The sequence below is a fragment of the Budorcas taxicolor genome, chromosome 4 (assembly GCF_023091745.1).
Source record: "Budorcas taxicolor isolate Tak-1 chromosome 4, Takin1.1, whole genome shotgun sequence".
Lineage (NCBI taxonomy): Eukaryota > Metazoa > Chordata > Mammalia > Artiodactyla > Bovidae > Budorcas > Budorcas taxicolor.
In genome coordinates, this window is record NC_068913.1 from 32,870,481 (window position 1) to 32,886,207 (window position 15,727).

Below are 15,727 nucleotides of genomic sequence, written 5' to 3' on the forward strand. Positions count from 1 at the left end.
TGGGTTCAGCCCCTGGTTGGGAAGATCCCCTAGAGAAGGGAATGGCGCTACCCAGTCCAGTATTCTTGCCTGGAGAATCGCATGGTCAGAGGAGCCTGGTGGGCTACAGTTCATGGGGCCACAAAGAATCAGACACAACTGATCAACGAGCACACTGTCCTATGCTAACTTCTAAAGAGGGCTGGTTTGCTGGAATGCTGACAAATCCAAAGACACACAGGACTGTCTGAAAGTTGTGCTGTAACAAAAAGAACCCTTTTAGAAGGGCCCATGCACTCCTCGCTGGTGAAGGTTGCAGATACATGAGATGTTTCAGAGTGAACGGAGATTTTGTGCAACTGTGAAAATCTAATATTGTTGGAAAGGAGCTTATACATCTTCCCGGTGCGGGAATATGACCTACCCCTGTTAACAGGGACCCGGCTTCAATTCCATGCAGCCTCTCCACTGGGACAACTCCAGCCTTGTTAGAAAAAGTCTCATGTTAAGCTTGATCTGGTCCCCATGATCCTGCCTTGAATCCTTCAGTTCCAGATTCAGGCCTTCTCAGTGCTTCTGAAATTTCTGAGACCTGCTGCCAGAGAAACCTCTGGAGACTGCTGTTAAATTTCAGGAAGATTTGGAGATTATGACTTTCAGAAGATGGGGATGGAAAAGCACATCTAAACAGAACAAAATCCTCCTTTCCTTTTGCTGCCCTGAGAGCCACGTGCACCCCATGACTGGGGGAGACCCCGAGAGCCAGTGAGCCCCATGACTGGGGGAAACAGCAGGCAAGCGCCGCTCTCTCCCGAGTCTGTTTCCACTCATACCACATGGGGGTAAACTGAATACACCCTCAGAATCTGTTTGGGCCTGACGTACATGTGGATTTGTTTGGCCATGCACATATCTGAGCTGAGGTCCAAGTAGCAGGTGCTGTGCTGAAATAGTTCTCCACTGGGGCAACTGCAGTAGTTCTAGACGGAGCAGTTAAGTCTAATGCGAATAATCACTCAAACTCTAAAACACAGAGATGATGTCAAAACAGCCTCACAGGATCAGAATGGCTAAATGCTACTCCCCAAGAACAGAGAAAAGACCAAAACACGCACTGGTGCTGACAGCCCACACCGTCACCAGTAATCGCCAAGGGGAGCACCTCACTGTTTGATCAGCCTCGAGAGAAATTGCTTTTCCCTGGTTCTGATCTCTTCCAGTGAGTCTCATTCCATTCCCAGCTGCCTGGGGCATTTCTCTGAATGGACCAGCCCAGGATGGTGCCTTTCTGTCAAGCCCTGTTCATTGTCAGGACTGAAGGACGCAATGGGACAGACTCTCTCTCAAAGTCCTCCCCAAATTTGCTCCATGTGGTTCTTTCGAGTGATCTCTCCAGGTCAGCGTGGTTGCCAAGCCCAGGAAACAGCGCTGCTACGAAGGTGTCGGAAAGCCCTGGACACATCTCAGTGCTGAAGTGCTGATGAGAGGCGAGGAAGCAGTTCTGTACAGGCACCGAGGAGAGGAGCTGCCAGGGCTGGCGAGAGGGGCGCCAGGGTCACACGTGTGGAAATGAATGGACCTAATATGGGAAGCAGGAACTTTGTATTTAAGCGGAGTGACAAGGATCTGGCTGACAGGGATGGATTTCAATATTGTTTCCCACAGGTTTTTTTTGTTCATTTGAAGGTTGCAGCAAACCAGTTCGTGAGAACAGCCAGAGGTCTTATTTATCGTAGGAGCCCCAATCTCTAAAAATGGAAATAAAAAGAGATCTAAAAGACTCTGAGGCTTTGAGAAGAAAAAAGAGGCAAATTATAGAAAGGCCCCCTGCCTTGGTTGGGAGGTGGGCTACAGGACTTCTAAGTGTCCAACATAAATCAGATATTTGGATCTCTGGGGGCTCTTTTCATCTGCTGAGAGACAGGCCATTGCCACTGTTTTATATCCCTTCTTCTCCTCCAGGGAGCGCTAAGTGCTCCACACATCAAATCCCAGGTAGACCCCCTGTACTGGCGGTCCTCATTCCAGAGTGTAGGCACGAGGTGGCCGTAGCGTGAGAACACGAGGGCACTGCCAGGAGCAAGAAGATGGACTTTTGTGACTGTCACCCCCAGAAACAGTTACAGAGTGCCTGCGACGTGGCAGGCACTGTGCTTTTGTCAAAAATTGTACTGTATTTGAGGAGAGATGAGAGCCTGTCCGCACATGTAAAGAAAATCCCCAGAAAGTAAACAGTGAGTCAGTTTCTTAAAGATGACTATTTTTCCATATTGGCAAAGCAACTTAGTCTAACTCACTTACAGCTGTAAATCAAGTTGTGCAGAGATGAATTTTACCCACAAGCATACAGCACTAAGTGACTGAGCTGCTAAGAAATGCATGCCTCGACATTTCTCTTCTGGAGATTAGAGCAGGCGTGGCAGCTGCCCGTGCTCACTGCCTCCTTAGACACAAGTAGCTTTTGGTGATGTCCTAGTTTGTAACGATGGAAACCAGTCCATCTCCATAGAAACCAAGAGATGCCATCACTGTCTTTGAGTGTTCAAACGAGCTCCTACTTTGACAGCCTATAAACAGCCATCTACTGCCAGGCCAAGTAAAGCTCCCCGCTGTGCACTCTAACCGAGCTGTCTGGTCACCGTATGACAAGGGGCGGCCTCCTGCCTTGACGCTGAACGTCGCAAAGTGAACAATGGATTGGCTCGACATGGTGATCCTAAAAAGCCAGACTTCTCATTTCGAGAAAGTTTCTGCCTCCTCTTCTGCCGTCTCCTTTCGATAGCAGCCGCTCCCCAACTCAGGTGGCTGACATCACTTCCTGAGTACGCTCTGGCTGGCTTTGCTGTGTGCATCTTATTGTGATACGCTGATAAAACTCAGCAACTTTTCTTGCAGGAACATAACACGCTTGGCGCTGCGGTTCCGGGGGAGGCGAGGCAGTGTGTGGTGGGGCTCATACCCGCGGCTCAATCCTGTGCGAGAGCTCAAACAGGGCTTGCTGGCTGTCAATGATGTACAGGTGATGCACGTAGGACTTTAACTCCGGGTGCTCTTTTGGAGACATGTCGCCTCCTGTGTTGGGGAAGGGGGAGAAGGTCAATCTTAGGAGAGCAGTGAGCTATTTTTAAATACCAGTAAAACCCTGCATGAAGATACAGTGTAACTCCAGAAGGCTGACCCTCATTTGTCATAAGCCCACAAGAGATGTCTGTTTGCTATTCACGTAGATGCTTTCTGAGTCAGACTAGATTCCTCAGGTGAGGTGATTAGACTGGCAAGATATATGTTTTACCAACACTGATAGAGCGATGTCTCCTCACGTGGTCTGGTGTTTAGTGGTTGTTATGACCCCCAAACAGGAAACTGCAGACGTGGCAGGTGAGTGGCAGAGCAGAACTGGAGCCCAGGCCACGAGGCCCCAGGTCCACAGCCTTGGCCCCCACTAAATGGCCTTCACAGGCTCTTGTATCGTAGGCTGGAACTGTCAGAATCACTGCTAATCTGGTGACTGCATGGACACAATAGTTCTTTTCTTTTTTAAGTATTTCATATAATTGTTTGGTGTCCTTTTTGGGGGGGGGGGCACGTGCAGGATGTAAGGGAGCAACTGAGTGAACAAACATTGCTGAAGTGAACTGAAAGTCTGGTTATCAGGCAAAGCAGGTTCAGGAAGTGTGTGGATAGGGTGACACTCGCCTAGCAAAAGACAAGGCAAGGGGGTTCCTACTCCCAAATGCCCCGCAGACCAAGGGCCACAAGAGGCTCTGGCACCCTGTGAACCCTGCGGGCCATGCTGCTGGCAGCTGTGATGAGGAGCCAGAGATAAAGCAGCCTGGACAACGGGGCAGGCCCACTTCCCGTAGTCAAAAACGAGCAAACAGAAAGCCCCCTCATGCCCTGTGGAGATGGGCTGAGCTACATTCCAGAGACACAAGGTGTAACTGTGAGCCTCCATGATCCATGGGGTTTCAGATGGAGAAACAAGGGGTGAGTTCAGCTTGAGCAAAAGGAAAAGGCCCTCGGGAAGCTGAGCATTCTAATGCAGAAATTTTTTTCTCTTGGGGAAAACCTATTTTTCCCCTCCTCTGTGACAGCTATGTTTTCTAAGGCAATAACTTAAGGTGTATATATTAGGGATGGCTTGTAGTCCTTAGGTTTAATAGAAACAAGGCTTTCTGGTTCAGCAAGTAAAAGCACCAAGAGTTAAAAGGTTTTACCATCCTCCTTGTTTGCTTTAGAAAACAGGATGCTCCCAAGATAATTCTGTTGTTAACTTTCCAGTCTTAAAAAGATAGCAAGAGGAATGCTTCCAGCAATGATGCATGACCCTTGCAGGGCACTCTGTAATTCAAAGTGGCTTTCCAAGTGCTGACGTTGGTTAGCCCTGCCTATATAAACTGTCAAAATAAATTTAGGTAATTCAGTTCTAAACTTGATTTTTAAAGATAGGTAAATACAAAACACCAAATGGCCTGACGGTCTTTTAAATTTCTCCTTTGCTTTGTGCCTTGCAGACGTATCCTCTGGCGATGGGAGGTTGACTGCCAGGTCAAGGCCAGCCACACTGCTCTAACCTTCCTGCCCACACGTGCAGTGTATATAGACCAGAAGCCCTTGGCAAGTAAGACCGAGGTCCCAGAATTTGCTGAGAACCCATAAATGCATGGGAAGCAAGGGAGGGTGAAAGAAATACAAATCCTTTACTCATCAGCAATATTATGCTTATACATTTGAATGAATCTCCATGACAGTGTTCTTAACTATTTCTATTAAAACTGCATTATATTTGAGTAGTTGATGGAGAATTATAAAAGCATGTATCAAGTAGTATTTGCTGATGTGAACATTTAGAAGATTAGGTCCTGTATTTATAATTCTCTCTTTCAAGTAGAAATTTCGTAATTCACTCAGAAGTTCACTCCAACCGCTTTGTTGTAGGACAATAAAGCTACTCAAGACTGGAAACGGAAAGAAAATTCTTAAGAGTATGTAACGGAAAGAAAATTCTTAAGGAATATGTACCCAAGTGTTAGCAATATTTTCCTTAGGAAGTAGGACTTTGATCATTCTACTTTATAGTTCTGTATTGTTGAAAAACATTGGTTTACAATGAGTATGTATTACTTAAAGTTAGGTTTTACTTGGTGGTCACTTCTGATTGATTTATAATTATGAACTCTGTCTTTAAAAAAAACAAAAAACTGCCTTTTTATCTCTAACGTCTGTGCAAGGTGAAGGAAAGGGTACCAGCCAGGCGGTCTGAGGAACAGCCGAGTGAGTCAGCCTCTCAGAGCCGGGGTCTTCTGTTCTGCATCCACAGAGTCGATAACCTCCATTCACTAGCCCTGGGGTCAGGATTCCACTGCCCATGTGAAAGCTCCCTGAACTCAATACATTTCAATTTCCTTCCTCCCTGCAATGTCTTAACGTCATTTAAACATAATGTAAATTATTCCTGAGACTTAAAAAGAAACAAATATTCTTACATACATTAGTCTTAGTGGGGAGTCTACAAAAGTGCTCAGAAAAACACTTTTTCAGTGAAAGGAAGCTCCAGACAGGAAGTTTTCGCTGGAGAGGAGAAAAGATTCTGGAAGACTACTTTGGGCACTTTTACAAACTATATTCCTATTCCAGGAAGGCTCCAGGCAAGGAGGTGAAGGACAGGGTCACCCCTGATAAACCCACAGGCCATTCTGAGCCAGAGGACAAGCAAACAAGACCTCCGGGGGTGGGCGGTGGAGTGGGAGCTTCTGAGAGTTGCAAGTCACACTGTACAGTACTGTACACACTGTACGCGGCTGCGGCAGGGTGAAGAGCTGCCATTTCTTATCTTCCTCTCCATGCCAAACATGCAGTGATGAGACGGAGAAATACAATACATGCATATGATGTGAATATTATATTTTACCACCTGTTTAAATTTTCTATCACCAAATACTTGTGAAATGGCCATAGTCTGTACCAACGTATACTAAATGAACATGCCGTAACCAGCTTCAATGACTCACCAAACTGGTTAGTCCTGCAGTGTCTCAGGGTTCGGACAGTGTCGGCGATCATATGCTGAAAGGCAGGAGAGGACACACATCAGTGGAAGGGTCATTTCAGGTGTCGCTGAAGTAGCAGTGCTGCAGGGCTGAATAGTCTAATCCCATTGGATATAAACAGAAGAGCTGTATTTGGTGCTAGACCTAGCTTTAATTGAGTGTACTAAGTTTGGATTACAAAAAAATATCCAGACCTTGTGTGCAGAAATAGTGGCTCTCAATCCCAGTTGCAGAGATTCTAATCAAGACTTGTAAAAACATACTGTAAAGAACACAGCACAAAACAACCTACTTAACACGAGAAAATACCTGTAAATACTATGACTGATAAGGAGTTAATATGCCAAATATATAAAGAGCTCATATAACTCAACATCAAGAAAACAGACAACCCAATTACAAAATGAGCAGACGACCTGAACAGTTTTCCAAGGATGACATACAGATGGCTGACAGCATACGAAAAGATGTTCCAACACTGTTAATCATCAGAGAAATGCAAATCAAACCCGCAAGGAGATACTGCCTCGCACTTGTCAGAATGGCCAACATAAAGGCCACACACGTTGCTGAGGACATGAAAAAAGGGGGCCCTTGCACACTGCTGGTGGGAACGTAAATTGGGGCAGCCACTATGGAAAGCACTATGGAGGTTCCTCAAAAAACAAAACAGAACCATCATATCCAGCAGTTTCACTCCTGGGTCTGTATCTGAAGCAAATGAATACTTATTCAAAAGACATATGCACCCCATTGTTCACAGCAGCATTATTCACAGTTGCCAAGATAAGGAAGCAACCTAAGTGTCCATCAGCTGGTGGGCGGATAAAGACGCCGCCGTGACACATATACATACATACAATGGAATACGACTCAGTGAAAAGAATGCAATTTTGCCATCTGCAACAGTATGGATGGACTTGGAGGGAGAAAGACAAACACTATATGATATCACTTATACGTGGAGTCTAAAAAATAAACTAGTGAGTATAACAAAGTAGAACAGATTCACAGAAATAGAGTGGTTGGTCACCAGTTGGGACGGGAAGGAGGGAGAGGCAAGATAGGGGAAGGGGATTGAGGAGTACAAATTATTACACATTACATAAATAAACTACAAGGATATAGTACAACACAGAGAACATGGCCAATATTTTATAACAACTATAAATGGGGTAGAACCTTTAAAAATTATGAATCACAAAGTTGCACACCTATGACTTAAATACTATTGTATACCAACTATACCTCAAATAAAAGAAAAAAATGAATATTTAAAAGATAATATATTTTTTAAAAATGCAGCATGTCCAACTCAACCTACCTGTCCACATTTGCTTATGCTTTCACTTCAGAAGTTTCACCTCCTCCCCAGGAAGTCTTTCTGAGGGCTCCCCTCTGGACTCGGGAGGCTCCATTCTCAACCTCCCCAATGGTCTGTGTACAGTGTTTACTGGGCTTGTGGTGGTGTGATCAGGGTGGGACTTTCCTCCTCCTCTAGACCAGCAAGAGGGCCTTGCAGACCCAGCACCTACCATACAGCACGTACGTAGCCTCACACACACCTGCTGAATAGATGCAGGCATTTTGCGGAATCAAAGACTCAAGAAACTCAAATGGTGATAGGAAAGAGGATGTTTATGAAAGACGAACATCTTCTAAAACATCAGTATCTTTACAGAGACTGTTCCCTGCTTATTATTTGCATTCCCTTTCCTAGTCTTCAGTTTTCTGCTTTAATTTCTAAAGTTCTCTAAAATTCTTTTCGTCTGCAGGAAACGGTTTTTTACGCAGCTCCTTCGTGTTGACAAGACCCCTCATCTCATACTCGTGTGCCTGCACTGTCTTCCAGCTCGCTCTACCATAGTCAATTTTCCATGGCAAAGGGAAGATGGCATTTAGCTCAAGACCAATCTCCACTACACTTCCTCCTGTGCAGTTGGCAGAATAACCTCCAAGCGTCTGTCATCCTGTTCCAGTGCTCTGCGAGTCTACAGTGACTCCATCCTCTGTTTCATACAAAATTCAAACATCACCCTATAATTTCAGAATCAACATTATTCCTAATCTGGTCCTCCAGACCTTCCTAAATGGGTATTATCTTTTTCTTACTAATTGAAATATAGTAATTTACAGTAGTATAATAGTTTCAGGTATGCAACACAGTGATTCAAAATTTTTATAGATTATACTCCATCTAAAGTTAGTATAAAATATTGGCTATATTCATCTGTGTTGTACAATACATCTGTATATAGTCTTTACTTTATACACAGCAGTTGGGACCTTGGGCCATCATCTTCCATGTCCTGCCCACACACACTGAACACAGGGTAATCTAGAGGCAGCAAACCCTCAACAAATTATGGCCCACATAATAATGTCGACACTAAACCAATTACTTAAAATTCAGCAGACCTCCAGAAACAGTATTTGAATATGACCTACTTACTAGATGGTTCTCAAGGGCTGCATTTCTATTGTATTTCTACTCAATAGTGAAAACATGAAATGGGACAGTGATTACAGCAGCAGCCCGAGTTGCAACCGTAAAGGAAATGAGACCTGACTCATGTCTGTGAATGTATTGTTAAATTTCCTTCCCCCAATTTTCCCACTACTCCCAGGACTGCTCTTTCGCTGTTTTAAGGTATGGCGTCACCTCGATCTCTGTCACGTGCCATGCGCACAGCTGATGCAAGGCTGGTACTCAGGGCAGCACTGCAACCTGAGCCCAGATCTCATCTTCAGGTTTTCCAAAGCGGGAGGGAGGAGCTACGATGAGGGATGATGTCTTAACATTGAGGGATAAAGAGAAATATAGAAGAATGCATTTTTTTTCTTTATTATTTAATGGTTTGAGGCTGATACGTTTGAAGCTGCTGAGGCACCGAGGGGAACAATAGAAAACTTATTACATCCAATGAAGCACTTCTGAGCCTTCTCTGTTTTCTGACCTAATGTGTTGGCCGGGATCAGCCTGATAAAGATAATACACTGAATTATCTGCTCGCTGCCTAATATCCATCATGAGGAATTGGCTTCCCACAAGTTAATCCAGTTAGGATCTACTGGTTCATTATTGTGAAAGATGATGCTATTTTAGCTTAAGTGAAACCCTGTCTTTTGCTAAGAAACATGCTGGAACTACTGACTCTAGTAGGAAATTCAGTTGCACTCTCTGGCATCCCAGTATAACATAGGGCTTTAAACAATGTAAAATAGAGTTTTGTCCTTCCAGAAAAAAATTCTGACTTCACCCTGAATTCTCTGTGCAAGGAGGGGGTCAGCATGGGGCATGCTGTTTCTTAAGTGCCATCTGCTTTGAGGACCAGGAACTTAGTGACGCTACAAAATCTGCTCCCTTTAGAAATGACGTGCTAGCCGAGTACGTGACGGGTGTGTACGTGGCGCTGTGTGCCAAGGGCCTGCCACACACATGTATAACTGCGCTTATTTTCTAGCCATCTTTTCAGTAAGAGTTCTCTTCAAGAATTTAAAATTTAAAACGAAAGATTACCTGTTTATACCTTGTTATTTCATGAAGCTTTATTAAAATATTAAGGGTACATACAGTTACTGACCCTAAGAGAAGTCCTGTTAGTCAGACTTCATTTCAGTTCTTACGGCCAGCCTGAAGTCTTGTCTCTGTGAAAGCAAGGCCCTATGTTGGTTGGCATTAAAAGGCTTCTACTGGAAAAAGCCGGGGAATACCAGAGACGCTGGGCAGAATGAAATAGAGAGGGTGCAGGAAGCTTTCCACTGCTCTTTTCAATCTGTACATTTTTCAAATTGCTCCCTCACTTGGAGAGCTCCATCTGAGAGGAAATGACACAATGAACTTGAGTCACTGGTTCCCTTTGGGAAGAAGGTCAACCACCAGTCTACCTTTCACAACAGACGACACTCAGCGTATACCAAGCACCTCCTGCTCTCCCGCGTTCCCTATGGGTTACTCAGGGTGAAGGGCACAGACCCTCAGAGGAAACTCCACTTGGTGTTTCACACCCCGGCCCTCCTCTTCACACACGTTCACCAAAGCTTATCTGGCGTTCTTAAGCAGAGGCGTTGGCCAAGATTTGAAATAAATATTGACCAGTGGCTTCATACTCCTCTGGTCATTTCGTTAATATCAAACACTGGAGACAACCTACCAACAGGCTAGCGTGTTGCTGCCTGCAGTCTAAGGCCACAAATAGGCCCTGGGATCTTCAGAACATTACTGGGTGACACAGAACAAATCTCTAAAAAATAATATATTTTAATTAAGAATAATACTTTTAATACAAGAAGACTCAATACTTTAAATATCTATTTCAGGCTGCATTGGTTTGACTGAAGTATCTAAAAAAACTGAGCTCAATTCCAAAGCACATAGTGCCAGGAGACTTGAAAAGTTATGGACGTGTCCACTTAAAAACTAACTACCCAGAAAGCGATCATCCTCAAATTATTACAACAGAGCTGTGGCAAGATACCCTAAGATGTCCAGTCTTCCAGATCTCAGCTGCTTGGGTTTTCAGGGTGTACAAGAGCTGCCTGCACTGACACCATGCCATCTCCTCCGGTGTGAGTGAGTTAGCCTCACAGTTAGAGCAGGGCACCTAGGGGGCAAAGGTCAGAGGCTAAACCTTGTTGGGACTCATCAGTTGGTACTGGTCTTTGGTTATGGTCTATGGCGTCCCAACTCACTCAACCTTCTCTCAAATGCCTGACCTGGTCTCACAGGGAACCAGGGGCCCGTTCCTGAAAGAGTTCACATGAATCCATTACCATTACTAAAAAGGTCACTCAAAGGTCAGGGTCTATGGACAGGGGTCACTGATATCATCTTTAATCATGCATGGCAGGCTCAGCTCTGACACGAAAGTTCATCTGTCAAACAAATCCATTCTTGTAGTCCACAGGGTCTCCTTGGAGCAGTCCTGTTTCACAGTTGCTCAGCCCGTACAGGCAATGCCGCCTCTGGCCTCAGCCGAAAGGCTAGGAGGAGCCTAGTGCGTGACAGAGCGCCCAGGAATGTCCGGGAAGCGGCACTTCAGGAGTGTGTAAGAAGGGGCGGGCCGGGGGCCCCTTCTCACGGCTCACCTTCTCACTTCGCATGAGGTGGTCTCACATAGTGGCAGCACCTGCCCACAGGCTGATAAACGGGTGGTCCTTCCTCTCCCAGGCAGACCCGACCAATTCCACCTTCAGATCTTCCACCTTCAGACCCACCTTCCACCTTCAGGACACACCTCCCCAGGGGGAGGAGCAGTGCTTGCCAAGACACAGGGAGACGCCCTTAAAGCCACAGGGCTCAACCGCACGAGTGTGAATCCCTGCTGACAGGAACCTTACCACTTTGGTTCTAGTTCAGATACATACACTCCACCACTGATGTTAATCTAATGAAGTTCCATTTTCAAAAATAAAAAGCAGATGTCCATACTTGGCTCTCAGAACCTTGGCAGCACGCTTCACTTCTTTTTAATTGGGATGCATTCTATTGACAGGGCCTAACATGCAGCAAATAAATCACCACCAGTTCAGCAGAGAATGTCGTCTCCCAGAGCAAGGAAAGCGCGCGTTTCCCTTACAGCGGGTAAAAAGAGAAACAGTGAAATTCTACATACCAGTTTTTCAAAGTTGACAAGATTATCCAGAAATGTTTTATTTCCCTCATGAATAAATGTTACATCTGAAAATTAAAAACAAGAAGATGCAAGTACCATTAGGAACAGGTCATGAGTCAGGACTGCAGACATGTAGGTGCAGTGCGGCTTATTAATTTTTCTTAAACATTACGGATTATTTCACGCACTAGACCAGGCAACTTGGAGCTGGATCTGTACAGGATGCAATGTGAGAGGGCATAATTTATGTGTGTGGGGAGGGAACATTCTAGCATTCGTACAAGTGTGTGTCTTGCTCTTACACTGCAGGCTTTGACTTCAACCCCCTTAACATGAGCTAACACTACTCTACACCTTAACTGGCCCATTCTGTTTTTAGGCCAGAACAGTGAACAGAAAAGAAATGAATACCCAGCAACAAAAATTATTTTTATATTTATGTGTTTGCTTTTTAACAATCCCTGGTAAAGTGAACGGGGTCTGCGTTACTTAAAACGTCAAGGTTTAGATGTGGATGTTCAAACTTAGATTTCTGGTTCTAAAAACCAGGCCTGGCGTGGTTATCCAAAGTGAGTGAGGAAAGGGACAGGTTAGAAATGGCGAGGTTTCTGGGTCTATTCAACCACGGGAAAGCCAGTGTCACTGATGAAAACAACGTAAGGAAGGTAGGGTGAAGGTGCCTCGTCGGAGGGAGGGAGTATGACATTCGATTTGCGCCTCACTGCATTTGAAGTGACAGGAGACATCCGAATAAAAATCTCCCTTTGGTTGCAAAAATTACAGGAATGCTTCTTCAAAAGATGGAGACTAGCAACAATGACAGCAGCTAAAGCTCCAAAAGGGGGATGACTTACAAAAACCCAAACCATAGGGCGAGTGACTGAACATTAGGGAATCCTCACAGATCAGAATCAAAGTAAGAAATATACTACAATTTAAAGAATGTGCAAATAATCCTGTTATATCACAGACATGGAGGGCAAACCAAATGAAAACCATTTTCAAAAATCTTCTTAAAAGAACATGATATAAAGGAGAGAAGTGAACAGATTAAATTCCTCTAAATAGAAAGGGAAAGTATTTGCATTTAGTCAAGACTTGGATTCTGCTGGTCCCTGTGGAGGGCTTCCCTGGGGGCTCAGAGGGTAAAGCGTCTTGCCTGCAATGCAGGAGACCTGGGTTTGATCCCTGGGTCAGGAAGATCCCCTGGAGAAGGAAACGGCAACCCACTCCAGTACTCTTGCCTGGAAAATCCCATGGACAGAGAAGCCTGGTAGACTACAATCCATGGGATGGCAAAGAGTCGGATACGACTGAGCAACTTCACTTCACTGTGAGGTAATTACGAGGCAGCTGCTTGGGAAATTGGCCTGCAACACACTTAGCTGATGAGCTTTAACTGGGCACCAGAGGGCGACACCAATCACACAATACACTGATAACAACCCTTTTCTCAAGGCATCCTTTATACACAGCTTCCACCCCACCGGACTGCAAGGTTTTCCTAAGCTTTTTTCTTTCTTTTTTTAAACTGATGTCTGAGCAAGAAAACAATTCACCATTACACAGTCATCTCACGAGCTCTCTGGTTATTTTATTATCTTTCACTGTTTTGCTTTCAGAATGGAATTGCAAGCTTTTTATCTCTGACACAATATTTAGAGAAAGAGCAGCCAACAGAGCTAACTTGTGTTCTTTCTGTATAGCAAGCAAAGCACTGTGTGCACACTGTTTACCTTAAACACCACCTAGGAGCCTGGTATCGCCTCACTCCCAGAGAATTCAGGTTACAAATGCCCTGTCCGGGTTCTTGGACCACTTCCCCGGTGTTCCAAGGCTTGTCATCCCCACCCTATGTTCCCAAAGATGAGGATCATAACACAGCTTATATTTATCATCAGGGTCAGACATGGCACTAACTCATTTAATACTCACAAAAGAGTATAAGGTAAAGTTAAGCAGGAAAGAACGTGAAGAAACAACAGTCCAAAGGCGGATGGAGCACAGCTGGCTCACGGCCACAGCTCTGCCTCTCGGGGCCAGGACGCGAGCCTGGGTGGCCCGCTTCCTCTCACCACGGTGCCTCTCTGGTACTCGGAAGGAGTTAGACATTTCTTATCATCTATTCCAGTCAATTTGCTGAATTCACTGGATGTGGGGGCCTCTGCAAATTTTACTGTTTCTTTGTCGCTCATTCTGTCTCTTCCCTCTCCTCTGCCTGGGCGGTCTTGCTTATCCCAAGCTCTCAAGGACTTGTCGAGGTCAGCACACGAGGAAGTAGGCTCTCCTGAGGGTGGGGGCTGGCAAGCTGATGCTGGCATGAGGATGAGGCAGGGAAGGTATGTCTGGCCAGGTAGGGAGAAAAGAGGGGCTGCTGCCCAGGAGAAAGGGGGTCAAAATGGCTGCAGGTTTTGATCCAGGTGACTGACAAGTGTGTGATTAGGAAGGTGTGAGAGAGATAAAGCAAAAGGTGGTTGAACTCAAAAACTGGAGTCTCACAACCTAAGTCATGGGTGGGCTGTGAAGCAGTTGAGGGTACCCACCAAGTGCAGTGCCAGAAATGAGTACCTGCCAGACCTCTTTATTGGAAACACCCAGACACATTCCTAACATTTTAGAGAACAGGACTGGGGATGAAATAACTCCATTTGAAGAGATGGCAGGTGAAAAAGAAGGAATAAACATGGAAGCACCTCAATCTTCCTTTTATTTACACAACTCCACAAATCTGCAATAACAATCTGCCCTTGAAGATACAGATACAACCTCAGTTTAACTTCAGACACCGGTTGACTATTCACTCTACTGGAAGGATTACCATCTCCCCAAACACCATGACATAGATTACTCAACTGCTTTTGACCTTTAGCTCAGCTGGAACGTTTCTCTTCAACACTTACTCAGGGTTTCCTGTTCACTACTTTCTGAACTGGACTCTATAGTAGGGGGAAAGTAAATCAGAAGTGAGAAATTCACAGGCAAATAGAAAGCTGATAGCTGGAAGCATTTTTAGGTTATGTGCTTACTTTGATAACCTGCATGTTATTGGGAACTGACTATCTCAAAAAATGAAATATGGGAGCCCAAATCCTTCCTAATACCCAAGGAGTTTAATCTGGTCTCTTTCTCTAAACAAAAGCAATCCAAAGCAAGAGGCACAAGAGAAGAGGGCTGGGAAATTTTCATGAAAAAGTTGCTTGTTCTAAAGTAGTTTACTGCAAATTTTTAATTTTTAATTTTGCAGTTACTAAAGCTAAGAATTAATGTTGCATATATTTTCCAAAATGTCTTACCACAGATGTGATACATACATATTTAAAAGTGTCATCCTATTTTTCCTTTTGAAATTATTTCAGACAAAAATAGTAACTTTAAATGCAATAGAGTGCCAATATTATTTATTTTTATAATGACAAAAATAAAGATAAAGGAAAAACAAGTGTGCTTGGTTTCAAAACTCAAGAGCTTCCAGTGGAAAAAAAGGGGGGGGGGCAAAAATTTAATTTGCTAGAATGAATGAGACAATGTATTTTCAGTAGAAAAAAGAGAAATTTGTTTTGCTGCCAACAAAGAGGTCTAGATAAACTCAGCAGAGCAGAAAATTGCATCCAAGCTAAGACATAAGTGTGAGGCACCTGACTGCATTAAATATTTTTGGGGAAAACCCACTACTATATAGCAGAAGGCTCAGCTCACATCTAAATTAAAGGGACAATGTTGACTATTTTTTCATCACCTTAAAAACATCTATTGTTTCAAAATTCTGTCTTTCTAAAATCAGCTCCTTTCACAGATCTGTCTTCCTTTCCTACTTTTCCTATTTGTGTCTACATGATTCTAAGTTTTACTTCCCACATGCCACCACTCCCACTCTCCAGCTGGTATTTTATTTTAAATAAAAATCACAAGCCTGAACAAACTTATCTTAGAAATAAAAATGAAGAATCAAACGAACTTTTTAAAGTTGTTGTTCTGGCTTTACAATCTTTCCTTGTTTCACCCATTTACAGTTCTCAGAATGCTCTGAGATCGAGTGAAGCAGTCCCTGTGCTTCATCGTCCTGAATGTCCTAATATATTAATG

General features: G+C 44.3%; 1 protein-coding gene across 1 annotated transcript in view; it reads right to left on the bottom strand.

Moving 5' to 3' along the window:
- Positions 1–811: 811 nt before the first annotated feature.
- The window catches only part of RAPGEF5 (Rap guanine nucleotide exchange factor 5), a 231,026-nt gene continuing 216,110 nt past the window's right edge, over positions 812–15,727 (bottom strand). The window contains exons 24-26 of the mRNA XM_052638738.1: positions 11,645–11,709; positions 5,991–6,045; positions 812–3,051 (exon numbers count right to left, since the gene is read on the bottom strand). Of these exons, the coding sequence (XP_052494698.1) occupies positions 2,933–3,051; positions 5,991–6,045; positions 11,645–11,709 (239 nt within the window). The 3' untranslated portion in view covers positions 812–2,932. The remainder of the gene's footprint in view (positions 3,052–5,990; positions 6,046–11,644; positions 11,710–15,727) is intronic.